This window comes from Oratosquilla oratoria, chromosome 1 (genome assembly GCF_046742065.1).
Source record: "Oratosquilla oratoria isolate Oo_2021 chromosome 1, ASM4674206v1, whole genome shotgun sequence".
Taxonomy (NCBI): Eukaryota; Metazoa; Arthropoda; class Malacostraca; order Stomatopoda; family Squillidae; genus Oratosquilla; species Oratosquilla oratoria.
In genome coordinates this window covers 18,767,136-18,783,846 of record NC_134777.1, presented here as the reverse complement: position 1 = coordinate 18,783,846, position 16,711 = coordinate 18,767,136, and the positions used below count along the sequence as shown (strand labels likewise).

At 39.4% G+C, this 16,711-nt stretch overlaps 1 protein-coding gene across 10 annotated transcripts in view; it reads left to right on the top strand.

Moving 5' to 3' along the window:
* The window catches only part of LOC143032281 (pseudouridine-5'-phosphate glycosidase-like), a 61,273-nt gene that overhangs the window by 25,209 nt on the left and 19,353 nt on the right, over positions 1-16,711 (top strand). For 9 of the 10 annotated variants that reach the window (XM_076196796.1, XM_076196826.1, XM_076196768.1 and 6 more), the window contains 4 exons: positions 3,426-3,530; positions 8,236-8,314; positions 9,419-9,485; positions 9,783-9,842. In XM_076196796.1, coding sequence (XP_076052911.1) covers positions 3,426-3,530; positions 8,236-8,314; positions 9,419-9,485; positions 9,783-9,842 — 311 coding nt within the window. Of the gene's footprint in view, positions 1-3,425; positions 3,531-8,235; positions 8,315-9,418; positions 9,595-9,782; positions 9,843-16,711 lie in introns of those variants that run through there. The other variant, XM_076196835.1, reaches the window with a different exon arrangement.

Here is a 16,711-nt window from a genome sequence, read left to right as displayed (position 1 = left end):
CATGGAGAGAATGAGTGAAGAAAGATCAGCAGAAAGAGTATGGAAAGCAGAGGTGGATGAAGTGAACTTGAGGGGAAGACCAAAAGTGAGATGGATGGATGAGGTGAAAATGGCTTTGAGCAAAAGTGGAATGTATGTTGAGGTGCTAAGATAAGAGGGAGGGTGGAGGGGTGTGGAGTGTATTCAGGGATGGAATGGGTGGGGATGATTTTATGCCTTTTCCTTTTTGGCTACCTCCCTTCTAAGGGGGAAAAAGCCTTGGTATATGTATGTATGTATGTATTTTGTGGGAAGGGGAGCTATTCTCGTGTCCCGCCAAGAGAATGGAAGCTAGCTAACGTTACTCCCATATTCAAAAAAGGTGACAAAAAGAAACCAAATAACTATAGGCCTATAAGTTTGACTTCAATCGTAGGAAAAATAATGGAAACTATCATCAGAGATGCTATCGAACATCATTTAGAAAGTAACCGTTTGATAAATGATAGCCAGCATGGTTTCAGACGGAAACGTTCTTGCATGACTAACTTACTCGAATTCTACAACACAATTATCTCGAATTATGACAAAAGAAACAATATAGATTTAATATATCTAGACTTTGCAAAAGCTTTTGATACCATCCCACACGAAAGACTACTTACTAAACTAGCTTTGCATGGAATAAGTGGTAGCCTATTAGGTTGGACTAGTAATTGGTTGAATGGTCGAAAACAGAGAGTTGTTTTAAATGGAAAAACTTCTGGATGGAAAAGTGTTGCAAGTGGAGTTCCTCAGGGTTCCGTTCTTGGACCACTTCTATTCATAGTATATATAAATGATATAGACCATGGACTAAAATCTACTGTTTCCAAATTTGCTGATGATACAAAACTGTGCGGAGTGGCAAATGATCACTCAAACCAATTAGATATTCAAGAAGATTTAGATCAATTACAGCAATGGTCTGAAAAGTGGCTAATGAAATTTAACACAAGTAAATGCAAGGTAATGCACATAGGTAAAAATAACAGTAAGTACGATTACAAGTTATTTGGAAATTCGTTAACAAAAGTGGATAGTGAAAAAGATCTCGGTGTAATTATCAGTAACGACCTCAAATCATCCAAGCAATGTATCTCAGCCTCTGAGAAAGCAAATAAGATTCTGGGACTGATTGCGCGATCTTTTGATTTCAAAAGTCCATCACTCATTAACAAGCTATATAAATCGTTAGTTCGTCCACATTTGGAATATGCTGTTTCCGTATGGTCACCGAATCTCATTAAAGACATTGACAGACTGGAAAAAGTACAACGGCGAGCCACAAAACTGATTCCAAATATAAAAAATAAACCATACGAAAATCGACTAAAGCACATGAATCTGTTTTCCCTAAAAAAGCGTAGACTCAGAGGTGACTTGATACAGGTCTTTAAGATTTTAAAGGGAATTGACAACATCAAAAGTGACAAAATTTTCACATTGAATGAGAACCAGACAAGAAACAATGGTCTCAAACTGTCCGGAAATAGATTCAATTTGGAAGTAGGTAGAAATAACTTTGCCAACCGTGTAGTTAATGAATGGAATAAACTTCATGCACAGGTAGTGCAATGTAGTTCAGTTCGAAGCTTTAAGAATCATTTAGATAAATACCTAAGTAAGATGCTGTAATGATTATAATTTATCTTATATTATTTGTTTTTGTTTTGTTATCATTTGTCAGTCTGATTTTCATTTATTATTAGTTATATGTCAATTTATTATTTACTATTTACCTGTTTGTTTATTATTTTAACTATACCTATGCATTTATTTATGTATTTTATTTGTTATTTACATTATTATAGTTTTTATTTACTATTTTATTATTATGATTTTTTTTTTTTTTCCCATCTGACCTAGATATGGATCAAAAGGTCTCCTGTCGGCATGCTCCACCTTTGTAATCCTTTGTATCTCGCAGTGTCTAGTTTGCTTTTAAACTCATGAATGGTTTTTGTGCATACTATTTCATTGTCCAGTTTGTTCCAGGTGTCCAGGAACATGAGAGAGGAAGAGAGGAGTTTGAATGTGTTTGAGATGAAATGTCTGAGAATTATAATAGGGGTTACTAGGCTAGATAGAGTGAGAGGATGTGTGTGTATTTACCTAATTGTTGTATGCAGGAAAGGAGCAATGCTCATTAGGCTCCATCTCCTATTTTCTAATTTCCTAACATACCTAGACTCAAATTCATGTACAGTTCCAACTTAATCTATATCCTTGATTTCCAGTTGTCATGTTTATTTGAACTCATGTATTGTTTGAGCTTGGGCTATATCATCTAAGCTGTTCCACATATTTATGCATCTACTGTATATGGAAAACTGTATTTCTTCATATCCTTTAGACATGTGGTCTCTTAATTTACTCACATAACCTCTTAAAGCCCTCCCATCTTTAATCAGATGTCTTCTGTCAGTGCAGTCTATCCCCATTAGTGATCTGAAAACTGTAATCATACTCTTTCTCTTTGATCTGTGTGTGTATTTACCTGATTGTATTTGCCTAATTGTAGTGTACAGGAAAGGAGCAATGCTTGTTGGGGCCTGTCTCCTATTCTTTAATTTTCTAACATACCTAGACTCAAATTCATGTACAGTTCCAACTTGATCTATATCTTTGATTTCCAATTATCATATTTACATTTGAACTCATGTATTGTTTGAGCTTAGGCTGTATCACCTTCTAAGCTATTCCACATATCTATGCATCTATAATTGTATTTCTTCGCATCCTTCAGATGTGTATTTACCTAGTTGTATTTTATGTGATGAGAGCTATGCTCGTAGTGATCCATTTTGGTATCTTAATATCTTGTATATTTTTGGCACTCACTGTTTCTCCATTTAGTTTGTCCCAGACATCAATCACTCTATGTGGGAAGCTATTCTTTTTCAAATCTCTTCTGTAACTGTCCTTCTTTATCTTCTTCTCGTGTGTGTGTGTGTATTTACCTAGTTGTATTGTACGAAAAGGGGAGCTATGCTCTTGGTGACCCGCTTTTGTATCTCGCAAGATCAAGTTTGTTCTTAAATTCTTGTATTGTGTTTGCATACACTATTTCTTCATCCAATTTGTTCCATATATCTATCACTCTGTGTGGGAAGCTGTTCTTTTTCAGGTCTCTTGTGTAGTTATCTTTTTTGAGTTTCATTGCATGTCCTCTTGTTTTTCCTCTGTCCCACTTTAATAAGTCCTCTCTATCAAGGCATTTTTTTCCTTTGTGTGTATGTGTGTGTAAAATTAAGCATAAATATTTATGAAATTACATTCACTGTAATGTAACCACACCTACATGCTTTGTATGTAAAAGTTAATACTGTACTAAATTAGTGGTGGCCCCAGTTGACCTATTCACTTTGGAGAATGTTAACTGATATTTATTTGGTTGATTACAGATGTGGCTGTAAATGAAGCTGAGGCCAGTGTGGCAGGACGTGATGTGACCCCATATATACTGCAGAGAGTCTTTGAACTGACTGGGGGAGAAAGTCTTCAGTCAAGTATCCTTTGTTGTATGGGAAAACTTTAAGCAAAGTAGAAAATGAAAGGCTTACGACAGGGTAGACAGAAAGGCACTGTGGGAGGTTTTGCAGATATATAGGATAGGAGGAAAGCTTCTAGGAGTTGTCAAGAGTTTTTACGAGAGTAGTAGAGCTTGTGTCAGGATTAGAAATGGAGAGAGTGAGTGGTTCGAGGTAAAGGTGGGACTTCGTCAAGGATGTGTTATGTCGCCCTGGCTGTTCAACTTATACATGGATGGGGTAGTGCGAGAGGTAAATGCAAGGGTAGTGGGTCAGGGATTGGAGATGGTTAAAGAAAATGGAGAAAAGTGGGAGGTGAGCCAGCTGTTGTTTGCAGACAACACTACGCTTGTGGCAGGATTGGAGGAGGGATTGAGGAAGTTGGTGACAGAGTTTGGGAGAGTGTGTGATAGAAGAAAGTTGAAGATAAATGTGGGTAAAAGTAAGGTGATGAGATGTACAAGAGGTGAAAGTGGCAGTAGTCTGGAAGTGAGCATTAAGGGAGATCGACTGGAGGAAGTGGATAGTTTTAGATACTTGGGTGCAAATGTGGCAGGAAAAGGTGGAGTGAAGGTGGAGGTAGAATGTAGATTGAGAGAAGCGAGTAAATGCCTTGGTGGATTAAAAAGTGTAATGAGGAATAGACATTTGGGAATGGATGCTAAGAGGAGACTATATGAAGGAGTGATTGTGCCAACAGCACTGTATGGGGCAGAAACATGGAACATAAGAGAAGAAGAGAGAAGGAGTTTGAATGTGTTTGAGATGAGGTGTCTGAGAAGTATGATAGGGGTTACTAGGCTACATAGAGTGAGAAATGAGGAGGTGAGGAGGAGAACAGGGGTGGAAAGGGGGTTGGGAGATAGGGTTGATGAAAGAGTATTAGGATAGTTTGGACACATGGAAAGAATGAGTGAAGAAAGACTAGTAAAAGAGGTATGGAAGGCAGATGTGGAGGGAGTGAACATGAAGGGACGTCCTAGGATGAGGTGGATGGATGGGGTGAAGGGGGCTTTGGGGAAGAGGGGAATGTCTGTTGAGGAAGGACGGGAGAGGACAGAAGACAGGGGTGAATGGAGAATGGTTGTATATGGATGATGTTGTGATGCATGAGGTGGAATGGGCAGGGGGATGGGGGGGTGAGGTAGTATGTGTGAGCAAAATTTGATGCAGCCCGAAGGGATTTCTCCCCGTCTTCACCTTTTATGCATGGGGGGACGGAGAGGGGGGGTCGCTGATTTAATGAAGCGGCCTTGCTGTGGATGTACTGTGTCTTGCGACACTGCATCTAACCCAGGGCAGTGGACAAGGTGCAGGGATGACCCGTCATCAAGGAGGTGCTAAGATGAGAAGGAGGGTGGAGGGGTGTGGAGTGTATTCAGGGATGGAATGGATTGGAATGATTTTATGCCTTTTCCTTTTTGGATAACCCTCCCGTGTAAGGGGGAAAAAGCCTTGGTATATGTATGTATGTATGAAAATAAAAGTGATTCTGGTATAATTATCAATGATCTGTCTATATCTATATACCAAGGGCTTTCATCCCTTTACAAGGGAGGTAGCCAAGTCAAAAGGCAAGAACCCACTCCCACCCATTCCTGTCCCATCCACCACACTTTCCTCCCTCTCATCTCATCTCTTCATGGATGATGGGTCATCTCTGTATCTTGTCCACTGCCTTGGTTCAGAAGTAATGCAGCAAGACACAGCACATCCAAAGCAAAGCCACTTCACTTAATTGGTTACCCCAGCTCTGTCCCCTCATGCAGAAGAAAGAGAAGATGGGGAGAAATCCCATTGGGCTGTGTCAAAATATCATTCATACATAACCACTTCCTACCCTCACCCCCATCCCCCTAGCCCCTCCCTTTTTAGTATCACAGTATCATCTATACACAGCCATTCTCCACTCACCCCTATCTCCTGCCTTCTCCCTTCCTTGCTCAACAGACATTCCCCTCTTGCTCAATGCCCCTTTCACCCTATCCATCTATCTCATATTCAGTTATTCCCTCAAGCTCACTCCATCCACCTATACCTTCCACACCTTTCACTAATCTTTCTTCACTCATTCTTTCCATGTGTCCAAACTATCCCAATACTCTTTCATCAGCCCTATCTGCCATCTCTTTTGCTATCCCACCTGTCCTCCTCACTTCCTCATTTTTCATTCTGTTTCACATTGTACCCCGTACCATACTTCTCAGACATTTTATCTCAAACATATTTAAACTTTTCCTCTCTACTCTTAAATTCCATGTCTCTACTCCCTACAGTGCCTTCAGCATAATCACCCCTTCATATAGTCTTCTTTTTGCATACATTTCCAAATGTTTATTTCTCATGACACTTTGTAATCCCTCAAGATATTTACTTGCTCATCTCAATCTATAATTTACTTCCACCTCTGCTCTTCCCTTTCCTGCTACATACAACCTGAAATACCTAAAGCTATCCACTTCTTCCAGCCTCTCTCCTTTAAGACTTGCTTTGAACTTGCTGTAATTCTCTCCCCTTGTACATCTCATGATCTTCTACCCACATTTACCTTCAACTTTCTCCTATTGTATACCCTCCCAAACTCCATCACCAACTCCCTTAATACCTCCTCTGGACCAGTCACAAGTGCAGTGTTGTTAGCAAACAACAGCTGATTCACCTCCCACTTTTCTCCATTTTCTTTACCCATCTCCAGTCCCCTGTCCATTACTCTTGCTTTTACCTCCTGCATCACCCCATCCATGTACTTATTGAACAGCCATGGCAACATGACACATCCCTGTTGCAGTCCCACCTTTACCTCAGACCACTTGCTCTCTCTATTTCCAATTCTAACACAGGCTCTACTACTCTCATAAAAACTGTTGGCTGCTCTTAACAGCTTTCCCCAATACCATATATCTGCAAAACCTCCCACAGTCCCTTTCTGTCTACCCTGTCATAAATCTTTTCCAAATCCATAAAGGCCCAAAAAATATCCTTACCTGTAGCTAAAGCTTTCTCACACATCTGCCTTACCGTAAAAATCTGACACACACAACCTCTACCTTTCCTAAACCCACACTATTCCTCACCAATTATTCCCTCTGTTGCTCTCCAAATCCTTTCAATTAAAACCCTTCCATAAACCCTCTCAATTAAACTCAATAAACTGGTCCTTTTAAAACTTTTACACTCACATTTTTCTTCTTTTTTCTTGTTAAGTGGAACTATACAGGCACTCCTGCAGTTCTCTGGCACTCTACCCTCCCATAGACACACATTAAACAACCTTACTAGCCAGTCCACTATTACCATACCTTCCCTCTTCAGACACTCCACATGACTTACATCTAACCCAGATGCCTCATGATTTTCAAAACTACTTGCACATCATCTTTTCTTATTTCTCCTCCATTTTCCTCTTCCATCACCATCATTTTCTTAGTACCTCCTGCTGCTATCACCAATCCCTCTCTATCCTCCTCCACATTCAACAGCTCTCTAAAATACTCTGCCTATCTTCCTTTTACTGCATCCTGTTAAGATCTGTCTGTCTATGCCTTTTACTTTTCTTCTCTACTTGACTTATCTCCCCTTCCTCTGTTAACTTCCTTCCAAAACATCTTTTATTACTTTCAGATTTTTCTGTCATACTCCTCCCAATTTCACATCTCTCCTTTTTTGCCTCCTTTATCTTTTGTTTTGGGGAGGGTGTTAAGAGTGAAGAGAGGATGAGGGAAAGAAGAGGTGTCTATATTAGTAAGTGTAGAGATAGGTAAGCATGTGACGTAGTGGAAGGAGGTTTCTTCAAGGTTAATGTGGATGACGGTGAAACTGGGAAGGGAGATGTGGGGCTTTGTAAGTGTATATAGGCCTGGTAGTGAGAAGATTGTAGAGGAAAGGGAGGCTTTTCGGATATATTTAAATGAGTGTATAAAGAGTTTAGGGAGAAATTTCTATGTATTTGCATTGGGAGATCTCAATGCAAGGGCAGGAGGTGAACCATTAAACAGTGATTGGGAAATGTGGAGTGCCAGGAAAAAATCAGTGGAGAGTTGATGGTCGGAATATGTCTAGAGAGTTGATGATAGCTAATACAGTATTTAGGAAGAAAGTCAGACATAAGTACACATGGGAAGGGGTGGTGCATGGAAGGGTGGTAGATAGGGCTTTAATGAACTATATAGTGGTAACCAGAAAAAGAGTAGGAAGAGTTTTGGATGTACATGTTCTTAGGGGAGAGAGTGGTGGAATATCAGATAATTTTTTGGTGGAAGATAAGTTAAGAGTGGAGGATAGATGGAGAAAGAGGAAAAGTTAGGGAGGTGCTTAGAGTAAACTGCTTTAATGAGGAAGAAAAGGAGAAGGAGTACAAGAAGCCAAGAGAAGAGTGGGAGGGAGTGAAAGATAGAGTAGAACTAGGAGTGGAGGAGGAATGGGGATGTTTCAAATTTTAAAATAATGGCCTTAAGCTGCCTGGACATAGATCTCTAGAGGTTAGTAGAAACAGTGTGTCACCTGTGTTGTCAGTTTGAAGTCTTAAAATTCACTTGAGTACAGACCTAATTTTTTTCCTTTTTTTTCTTCCTTTTCATCCAACCTGTTTTGTTTCCAACTGATTTTTAACTCTCACTTGACCTTGGTTGAAACCAGCCACAATATCAAAATTTCATATGTTATATTTTCCTTAACCTGTGTTTAGATATTGCTTTGGTTGAGAACAATGCAAAGATTGGTTCACAGATTGCTGTGGAATATTCAGATTTACTGAATGGAAAAATGTAAGTAAGGTTTTTCTGTTTTTGAGAAACCAAACTATTATTAATTTAAGTAGATTTACAAAATGTAATATTTAAGAAAAAATCCAATTTAAAAGCTGATATCTAAGAATGAAGGGCACAAAGTTGAAGTATAGTTGCATAGAAAGAAAAATAAAACGGAAAGCGCTAGATATCTGAGAATGAATATACATAAAATGAACTGCACAGCTGGAAGAGGAGATAATCCAATCTTGAAAGAATACTGCATGACTGGTCCATAGACAAGTCATTAGAATCCCTAAAGTGTTGATAGCACAAAATTTATATAGTCACTCACAAGATATAGGAAGTAGAAGCTTGGAATGTTAGGGAGACAGAGAGTAAGGATCTGAATGTTTTTGAGATGAGTCAGAAAAATATGTTAGGTCACAAAAAAATGGATAGAGTGAGAAATATGAAGGTGAAGGAGAGAATGGAGTTGAGAAGGGAGCTGTTGGAAATGGCAGATTAGAGGGTGCTGAGGTTGTTCGGGCATATGGAAAAAATGAATAAGGAAAATTGATACAATGTGGAAAGTAGAAGTAGCTGGAGTGATCTTGAGAGGAAGACTAAGAATGAGATAGATGGATTGAGTGAAGGGGGTTTGAGTGCATTGAAGAGAGAATGCAACAAAGGGTAGGAATGAATGAAGAGGGATTGTAAATGGCTGAAGGGATGATGTGGCCTGAAGGGATGTTCTCATATGTCTCATAAGTGAGTAGATGAGGAAGGTAGTTTCCTCATAAATTTGTGGGGGGAGGGGAAGGCTCGTTGAATTAGCTATGTCTGTTGGGTGTTGCTACATTGTCTTTGACCCAAGCATTGGGATGTAGGAATGATGACCCTTCATCCCATTGGTGCTAAGATGGGAGGAATGGTGAAATTGGTTTCAATATATATCATATCTCCTTACTTCATAATAGATTCTTCGTATTTATTTTACATTAATTCTTGTGTGCTCTGAATGCACACCAGTTATGCTGGCAGCTGTTCCATCTATATATGCTTATTGTGTACAAGTGTATAATGTAGTTTATTTAATTTATTTTAGACTACTTATTTATTTATTTATTTTTTTTTTTGTAGGTTCTTTCCATCAACTGCTTTTAGCAAGAAGAAAAATACAGAATCTCAATCACAGAAGAGAAGACCTGTATGTTGATTTTAATTGTGGTTTGTATTGCCATAGTCATGAAATAGAAAAGCTGGTTCTTTTCATAATTGTATGTTTCAGAAATTATTTATGACAAAATACATTATATATGCAATATTTTGTTTTATTTATCTTTGTCACAGTATATGTTTTGCATGTTGCTTTGCTAGTTGTGCTCTGCCAGTATTGCATGCCAAGCTTAATTTATTGCTAGTCAGTTTTCATTTTCAGGCTGGCTTGTTCTCTAAAATACCTTTTTGCTGAGTTGATACTTTCTTTGCATGGCTTTTATGGCAGGTAGTAATTGGGGGAAGCATAGTCGACTTTGTTGCCACTGTGCTGGAACCGGAGATTAAGGTCAGTAAATTGTTTGACGTTTTGCCTTCTTTTTCTGAAGCGTCTAGCATGGCTGTGTTGGAATTTTGAGTATTGGAAAAATATACTGTAAATGTATGAGAAAAGATTAGACTCAGTTGTCTTGTATTCTTCTGTTGAAGTGTGCACATGCCTGTTTACCTATATTGTCCCTGAAAGTCAATGATTGAACTTATCTTCCAGCACAACCCTTATATTGCTTAACACCTTTCAATATCTATATGTATTGGGCCACCATACATAAGTTCTTGCAATGTCATGTTGGACCTAGCAGTTTTGTGGTGATTTGCATGAAGCACCCAATCTGTTGCCTTGGTTCTCTTTCATAGGTTGTCAGGAAACTGGCCACTGCCATTGGTTTAACCTGTAAGTCATGCAATGAAGAGATTTTGTGGGTTTGTCTGGAGTAAGCCTTAAAGAATACAGTTTTACTCTTTAGTATTTTCAGACCAAACTAGTAAGTTCAGTTAACTATCTTCTTGACTGGCAACAGTCTGTGGGCCCTTCCATAGACCTCTGGAAAGTGACTTTAGACTCTTGTCTATGTATTGTTAGTATGGGATAATTTCTGTGTTGGTGGGGAGGGGAGCAGTTACAGGTTGTCAGCTCTTCTTATTGGAAAAAGTGAAAGAAATATAGTTCAGGTTGACTGAAAGAGGTCGTTAGTCCAGAGACTGTCAGCCTCTCAGGGCTACACCTCTAGACAGAGGTGAGAGTGTTAACAGGTTTTGAAGATGGGCAGCAGGGAGATGAATCTCTGATGTCCATCTTACAAGATCACCATTTGTAGGTACCAATCATTGGTCCTTGAACCTGATATTTGGTGCTCAATAGAGATCATACTGCTAATTAATGGGGATCTTCAGTTGGGGAATGGTGGGTACAGAGTCTAAGTGTGACAGAAGAGGTAAAATGGAAAATGGAGTGATAATGAAAAATAGCAGTAATAATTGCTGTCCCATGTTTCATTAAGTGGAAGAATTGCAGCCAGTAGTGGTCTTCAGGCCCTCCTACAGATCTCTCTAAGAAGAAAATTTGAAATGTCTGTGTTATATTGATGTGGGACTGTATCTACATCACTGGCTGAAAGTAGTAGAAGGATGGGAGCAGTCACTGGTTGTCAACTTTCTGTATGTGAAAAGATGTAAGATATACAGTTGAAGTTGATAGAAAGAGATTTTGGGGTCCAGGCTGCATCTCTTCATGTAGATGAGATGAAATGTGAAATTCTAGTACATAAAAAAATAACTATTCATTGTTATCATGAAAACCGGTGGTCTCATTTTGCTACTGTTATACTGTTACTTACCTTGAATATTTGTTATTAGAAATATCATTAATGATGAATGTAAAATGAGGATTAAATCTGTCTCACATTTTTGTGATAATGATATTCCTGTTTTCTAGTGTCTGTTCTTAAGAAGTACATAAATACATATACCAAAGGGCTTTTATCCCTTACAAGGGAGGTAGCCAAAGTCAAAAGGCATAATTCCACTCCCACCCATTTCATGCCCATCCACTCCACTCCCCTTCACCACCCCTCCCTTCCTCCCTCCCTCTTTTCTTGGCTCCTCCTGGATGATGGGTCATCCCTGCATCTTGTCCATTGCCTGGGTCAGAAGCAATGCAGCAAGACACAACACATCCACAGCAAGGCTGGTTCATTTAATTGGTGACTCCCCCTCCATCTCCTCATGCAGAAAAAAAGAAGACCAAGAGAAATCCTTTTGGGCTGCATCAAAATATCATTCACATGGAACTACTCTCCAACTCCCAAACTCCATTCCATGTATCACATCATCCATACACAGCCATTCTCTATTCACTCCTATCTTCTGTTTTCTCCCTTCCTCAACAGACATCCCCCTCTTTCTCAATGCCCCTCTTACCACATCCATCCATCTCATCTTCCATCACCCCTTCCTGTTCACTCCATCCACCTCTGCCTTCCACATTTCTTTTACTAATCTTTCTTCACTCATTCTTTCCATGTGTCCAAACCATCCCAATACTCTTTCATCAACCCTATCTCCCAACTCCTTTTCCACCCCCACTCTCCTCCTCACCTCCTCATTTCTCACTCTATCCAGCCTAGTAACCCCTACCATACTTCTCAGACATTTCATCTCAAACACATTTAAACTCTTCCTCTCTTGTTCCATATTTCTGCCTCATACAGTGTTGTCAGTACAATCACCCCTTCATACAATCCCTCCTTAGCATCTACTCCCAAATGTCTATTTCTCATTACACTTTTTAATCCCCCAAAGCATTTATTTGCTTCTCTCAATCTACAATGTACCTTCACCTCCACTCCCTTTCCCACCACATTGGCCCCCAAGTATCTAAAGCTATCCACTTCCTCCAGTCTCTCTCCTTTAATACTCACTTTCAAATTGCTGCCATTCTTTTCTCTTGTACATCTCATCACCTTACTTTTACACACATTTACCTTCAACTTTCTCCTCTTGCACACCTTCCTAAATTCTGTCACTAACTTCCTTAATTCCTCCCCAGATCCTGCTACAAGCACAGCATCATCAGCAAACAACAACTGGCTTATCCCCCATTTTTCTCCCTTTTCTTTGACTATCTCCAATCCCTTCCCCATTACCCTTGCATTTACCTCCTGCATCAGCCCATCCATGTACACATTGAACAGCCATGGCGACATGACACATCCCTGGCAAAGTCCCACCTTTACCTCAAACCACTCACTCTCTCCATTTCTAATTCTAACACAGGCTCTACTACTCTCATAAAAACTCTTGACTGCTCTTAACAGCTTTCTTCTTATCCCATATATCTGCAAAACCTCCTGTAGTGTATTCCTGTCTTCCCTGTCATAAGCCTTTTCCAAATCCATAAAGGCCCAAAAAACATTCTTACCATTTGCTGAAGCTTTTTCACATCTTTCTTACCACAAGAATATGATCCATGCAACCCCTACCTTTCCTAAACCCACACTGTTCCTCTCCTAATCCTCTCAATCGGAACTATCTCATAAGCTTTCCCAACTACACTCAACAAACTGATCCCTCTGAAATTATTAAACTTACTTTTGTCCTGTTTTCCTTTGTAAAGCAGAACTATACAGGCACTCTTCCAGTCCTCCAGCACTACCCTCTTTTTTGACAAACAAACAACCTGTCAGTGCATGATCACTGTACCTCCCTTTTCTAAACACTCCACATGACACCCATCTAATTGAAGTGACTTAGTTGTTCTCATAATTTTGATAACTGCTTTTACCTCATCTTTTCTTATTTCTTTTCCATTTTTCTCATCCATCAGTCATTTTCTTAGCACCTCCTCCCTATCCTCCTCCACATTTAGCAACTCCCTAAAATACTCTGCCCATCTTCTTCTTATTGTTGCTTCTTCCATTATTATCTCTCCATCTGCATCTTCTACTTTTTCTTCTCTACTTGATTCACCTCCCCTTCCTCTCTTAATTTCCTTCCAAAACATCTTTTTATTACTTTCAAAATTTTCTATCTTACTCTTACACCATTTCACATCTGCTCTCCTTTTCTATCCTTTATCTTATACTTGACTTCTTTTCTTTTTTCATTGTACCTCTCATATGTTTCTTTCATCTGTGAATGCTTGTTTCTTGTCTTCTACTTCTCAAGAAGTACAGTAGCATATTCTTTTTGTTCATGGTTATTTATTATTATTGATTATTGTTGTACTACTTTAATTTAGTTTTCAAGTTTTATTTAGTTTTTATTTATTTATTCATTCACTTGATTAATTAATCATATAATTGATAGTCTGATTAATTCATTAAGTAATTTATTTATTTACCAGTATTCAAATTTAGAAATGTAGTATCTTCATGTTAACTTAGTGGGATTTCTCAGTCAAACATTTTGCAATATAAAGGAAAATGAAAAGTCAGTCATATTTATCATGGGTATATTTGGCGGCTGTAACAAGCAGCAGAGGTAACAACGCAACACAGGAGCGACGGGGGGGGGTAGGTGGGGTTAGGTGGGGGTAATGACAGACCAGCGTTTGTTACACGAACGAATGCCATACATCCCAGTTTGGAGAGATTTAGGGTCTTGTATATCAGTAGTTGAGAATCAGTATTTCATATGATATGATGGTGATTAAAAATGGTGAATTTAGGTAGAGTGAGAGCTAAGGTTGATATTGATGATTGGTTGCTGGAAAAGGGTGTAAGTTTATCAGTCATTTTACAGAGGGTTATTGGTAGCCAACATAAATATTGTGTTGCCAGGGATGGAATACAGTTTGTGTTGCAGTATTCTTGTTAGTGACATGAAAATAAAAGAAGTGTGACATGAATGATACTGCCAGGTCATTGGCAGGATAGCACAGGACCCAACAGCAGTAGCACAGGTGAAATTTGTAACTAATGGCGAGGAGGAAAGCAACATGTATGGCCATATTCTATCACTAGAATTTATTTGAAGAGCTTAACACAGGCCTGATAACTTTTTGTAGACAGCTACCATTCCTTTCTAAGCTTTTGCCCCACTTACAAAGTTGTATAGGCAGTTGCATCAGTGGACATAAGGCCCAGATATTAAGGGTTGGATATGAAGTTCATGTGTGAAGGTTGGTAACTGGCTGCTAAAGGTTGGTAGCCTTGTGGTTTAATAGTTATTCAGAAAAATTCTAGTGACTGTGAAAAGCGACATATGATGTTACTGAACAAAATCTAGTTTTAACCATTATGGCCTACTTTTTTCATGTTGTGAATGGTGGGATCATATTTATGAATATTTGCAAGCTGATTTATCAGAAATACAGTAATACTACATTATTTTCAAATGAGTAATGCTTCATAGAGATTATCCTCGAGGTGGGTATTTTGAAAGGCACTGCAATGCAAGAATATTCCTATGTGGCTGCAAATTCCAGAGGGTGCTAGCACATTCTATACTCGTTCATCTTTAGTCAGTGCCTCAACTTTTTTTTTTCCAAAGTAGGGTCAGTTTTATCTTTCTAAAAACTGACTATGGTACTTGCAGGAATGCATACATAGTTTAGTATGTTAATGACTAGATAGCAGTACATGATATATGAATTTAGATTACCTTTTTTGTAGCAAGAGGTGAATTCAGTAATGGGTATGCTTGTGACATAGATGTTCAGGATATATGTGTTTGTACATGTTTATACACATGTTGGGATTTGTTTGAATGCATTAGATTATATACAGCAATGTATAATTGTACCTGTTTGAATATGTATGCATGTATGTATGGAGGACTGTAAGGAGGTGCCGAGATGTAAGGTTAAAAAAGAAAAAAAAAAAAATAATAAAATAATATAAAAAGAATAATAATTGCTGGTTTCCCTATGCCATGAAAAAGAAAGGGGTACTACAGGGATGTAAGGTGGAATAGTGCACATGGGTAGAATAAGACAGCTTGTCATTTCTGGGAGTAAATAAGTTATCTATCCTCAAACATTCTCTCTCTCTCTCTCTCTCTCTCTCTCTCTCTCTCTCTCTCTCTCTCTCTCTCTCTCTCTCTCTCTCTCTCTCTCTCTCTCTCTCTTTATACAGTCTGTCCAGAAAGTATCCAGCCATTATAAATATTTACAGAACTGGTATTGCAATCCTAACAAAAATTGGCAGACACTGACAGAAGACCCTACTTCACATGCGTGAGTGGCCAGTCCCATGGGACAACTTGGTTACTGGCCAGAAACAGTTGAGTGAAGGTGTGTACCGTTTGACTGTCGTGTCTCCTGGCCCATGAGCAAAAAAAAAATTTTGTGCTAAAACTTTACTGGACATGCTTCAAGCTGCTACAAATGACTAAAATTTCCTGAAACAAGTAATAACCGGAGATGAGTCATGGGTCTACGACTATGACCCAGAAACAAAAGCCCAGTCTAGCCAATGGAAGTCACCTGTGTCAATTCGACAGTCAAACAGTACACACCTTCACTCAACTGTGTCTGGCTGGTTACTGATTTGTCACATGGGACTATGGCCATTTATGCATGCGCAGTAGGGTCTTCTGTCAGTGTCCGCCAACTTTTGTTAGGATGGCACTACCAGTTCTGCAAATATTTATATAATACATTCCCTCTCTCACTCTCTTTCTTCTCATCTTTCCTCTCTTCTCTCCTCCCTTTTCTCCTCTCATCTCTTCTCTCCTCTCCTCCCTCCTTGCTTCTTGTCTCTTTTCTCCCCTCTTTTCTTCTCTCATCTCACTCCTTGTTTCTTTTCTCTTCTCTCCTCCCTCTCTCCTCCCTTCTCTCCTCCCTTCTCTCCTCCCTTCTCTTCTCCTTTCTCTCCCCACTTTTCTCCTCCCTTCTCTCCTCTTGTCTCTTCTCTCCTGTCTTCTCTTTTCTATTCTTTTTCCCCACTCTCTTCTGCCCTCTCTTCTCTTCTATTTTCTCTCCTCTCCCCTCTCCTCTCTCCTCTCTTCTCTTCTCTCATCTCTCCTCTCTCCTCTTTCTCTTTCCTCTTTTCTCTCTTTTCTTTCCTCTTTTCTTTCCTCTTTTCTCTTTCCTCTTTTCTCTCCTCTCTTTTCTCTCTCCTTGTATCTCTTCTTCTCTTCTCTCCTCTTTTCTCCTCTTTTCTCCTCTTTTCTCCTCTTCCCTCCTCTTCTCTCCTATCTCCTCCCCTCCCTTCCCCCTCTCTCCCCCTCTCTCCCTCTCTCTCTCTCTCTCTCTCTCTCTCTCTCTCTCTCTCTCTCTCTCTCTCTCTCTCTCTCTCTCTCTCTCTCTCTCTCTCTCTCTCTCTCTCTCTGTCTCTCTCTCTCTCTGTCTCTCTCTCTCTCTCTCTCTCTCTCTCTCTCTCTCTCTCTCTCTCTCTCTCACTCCTTTCTATCTGTGTATGAGCGCGTGTATGTGTA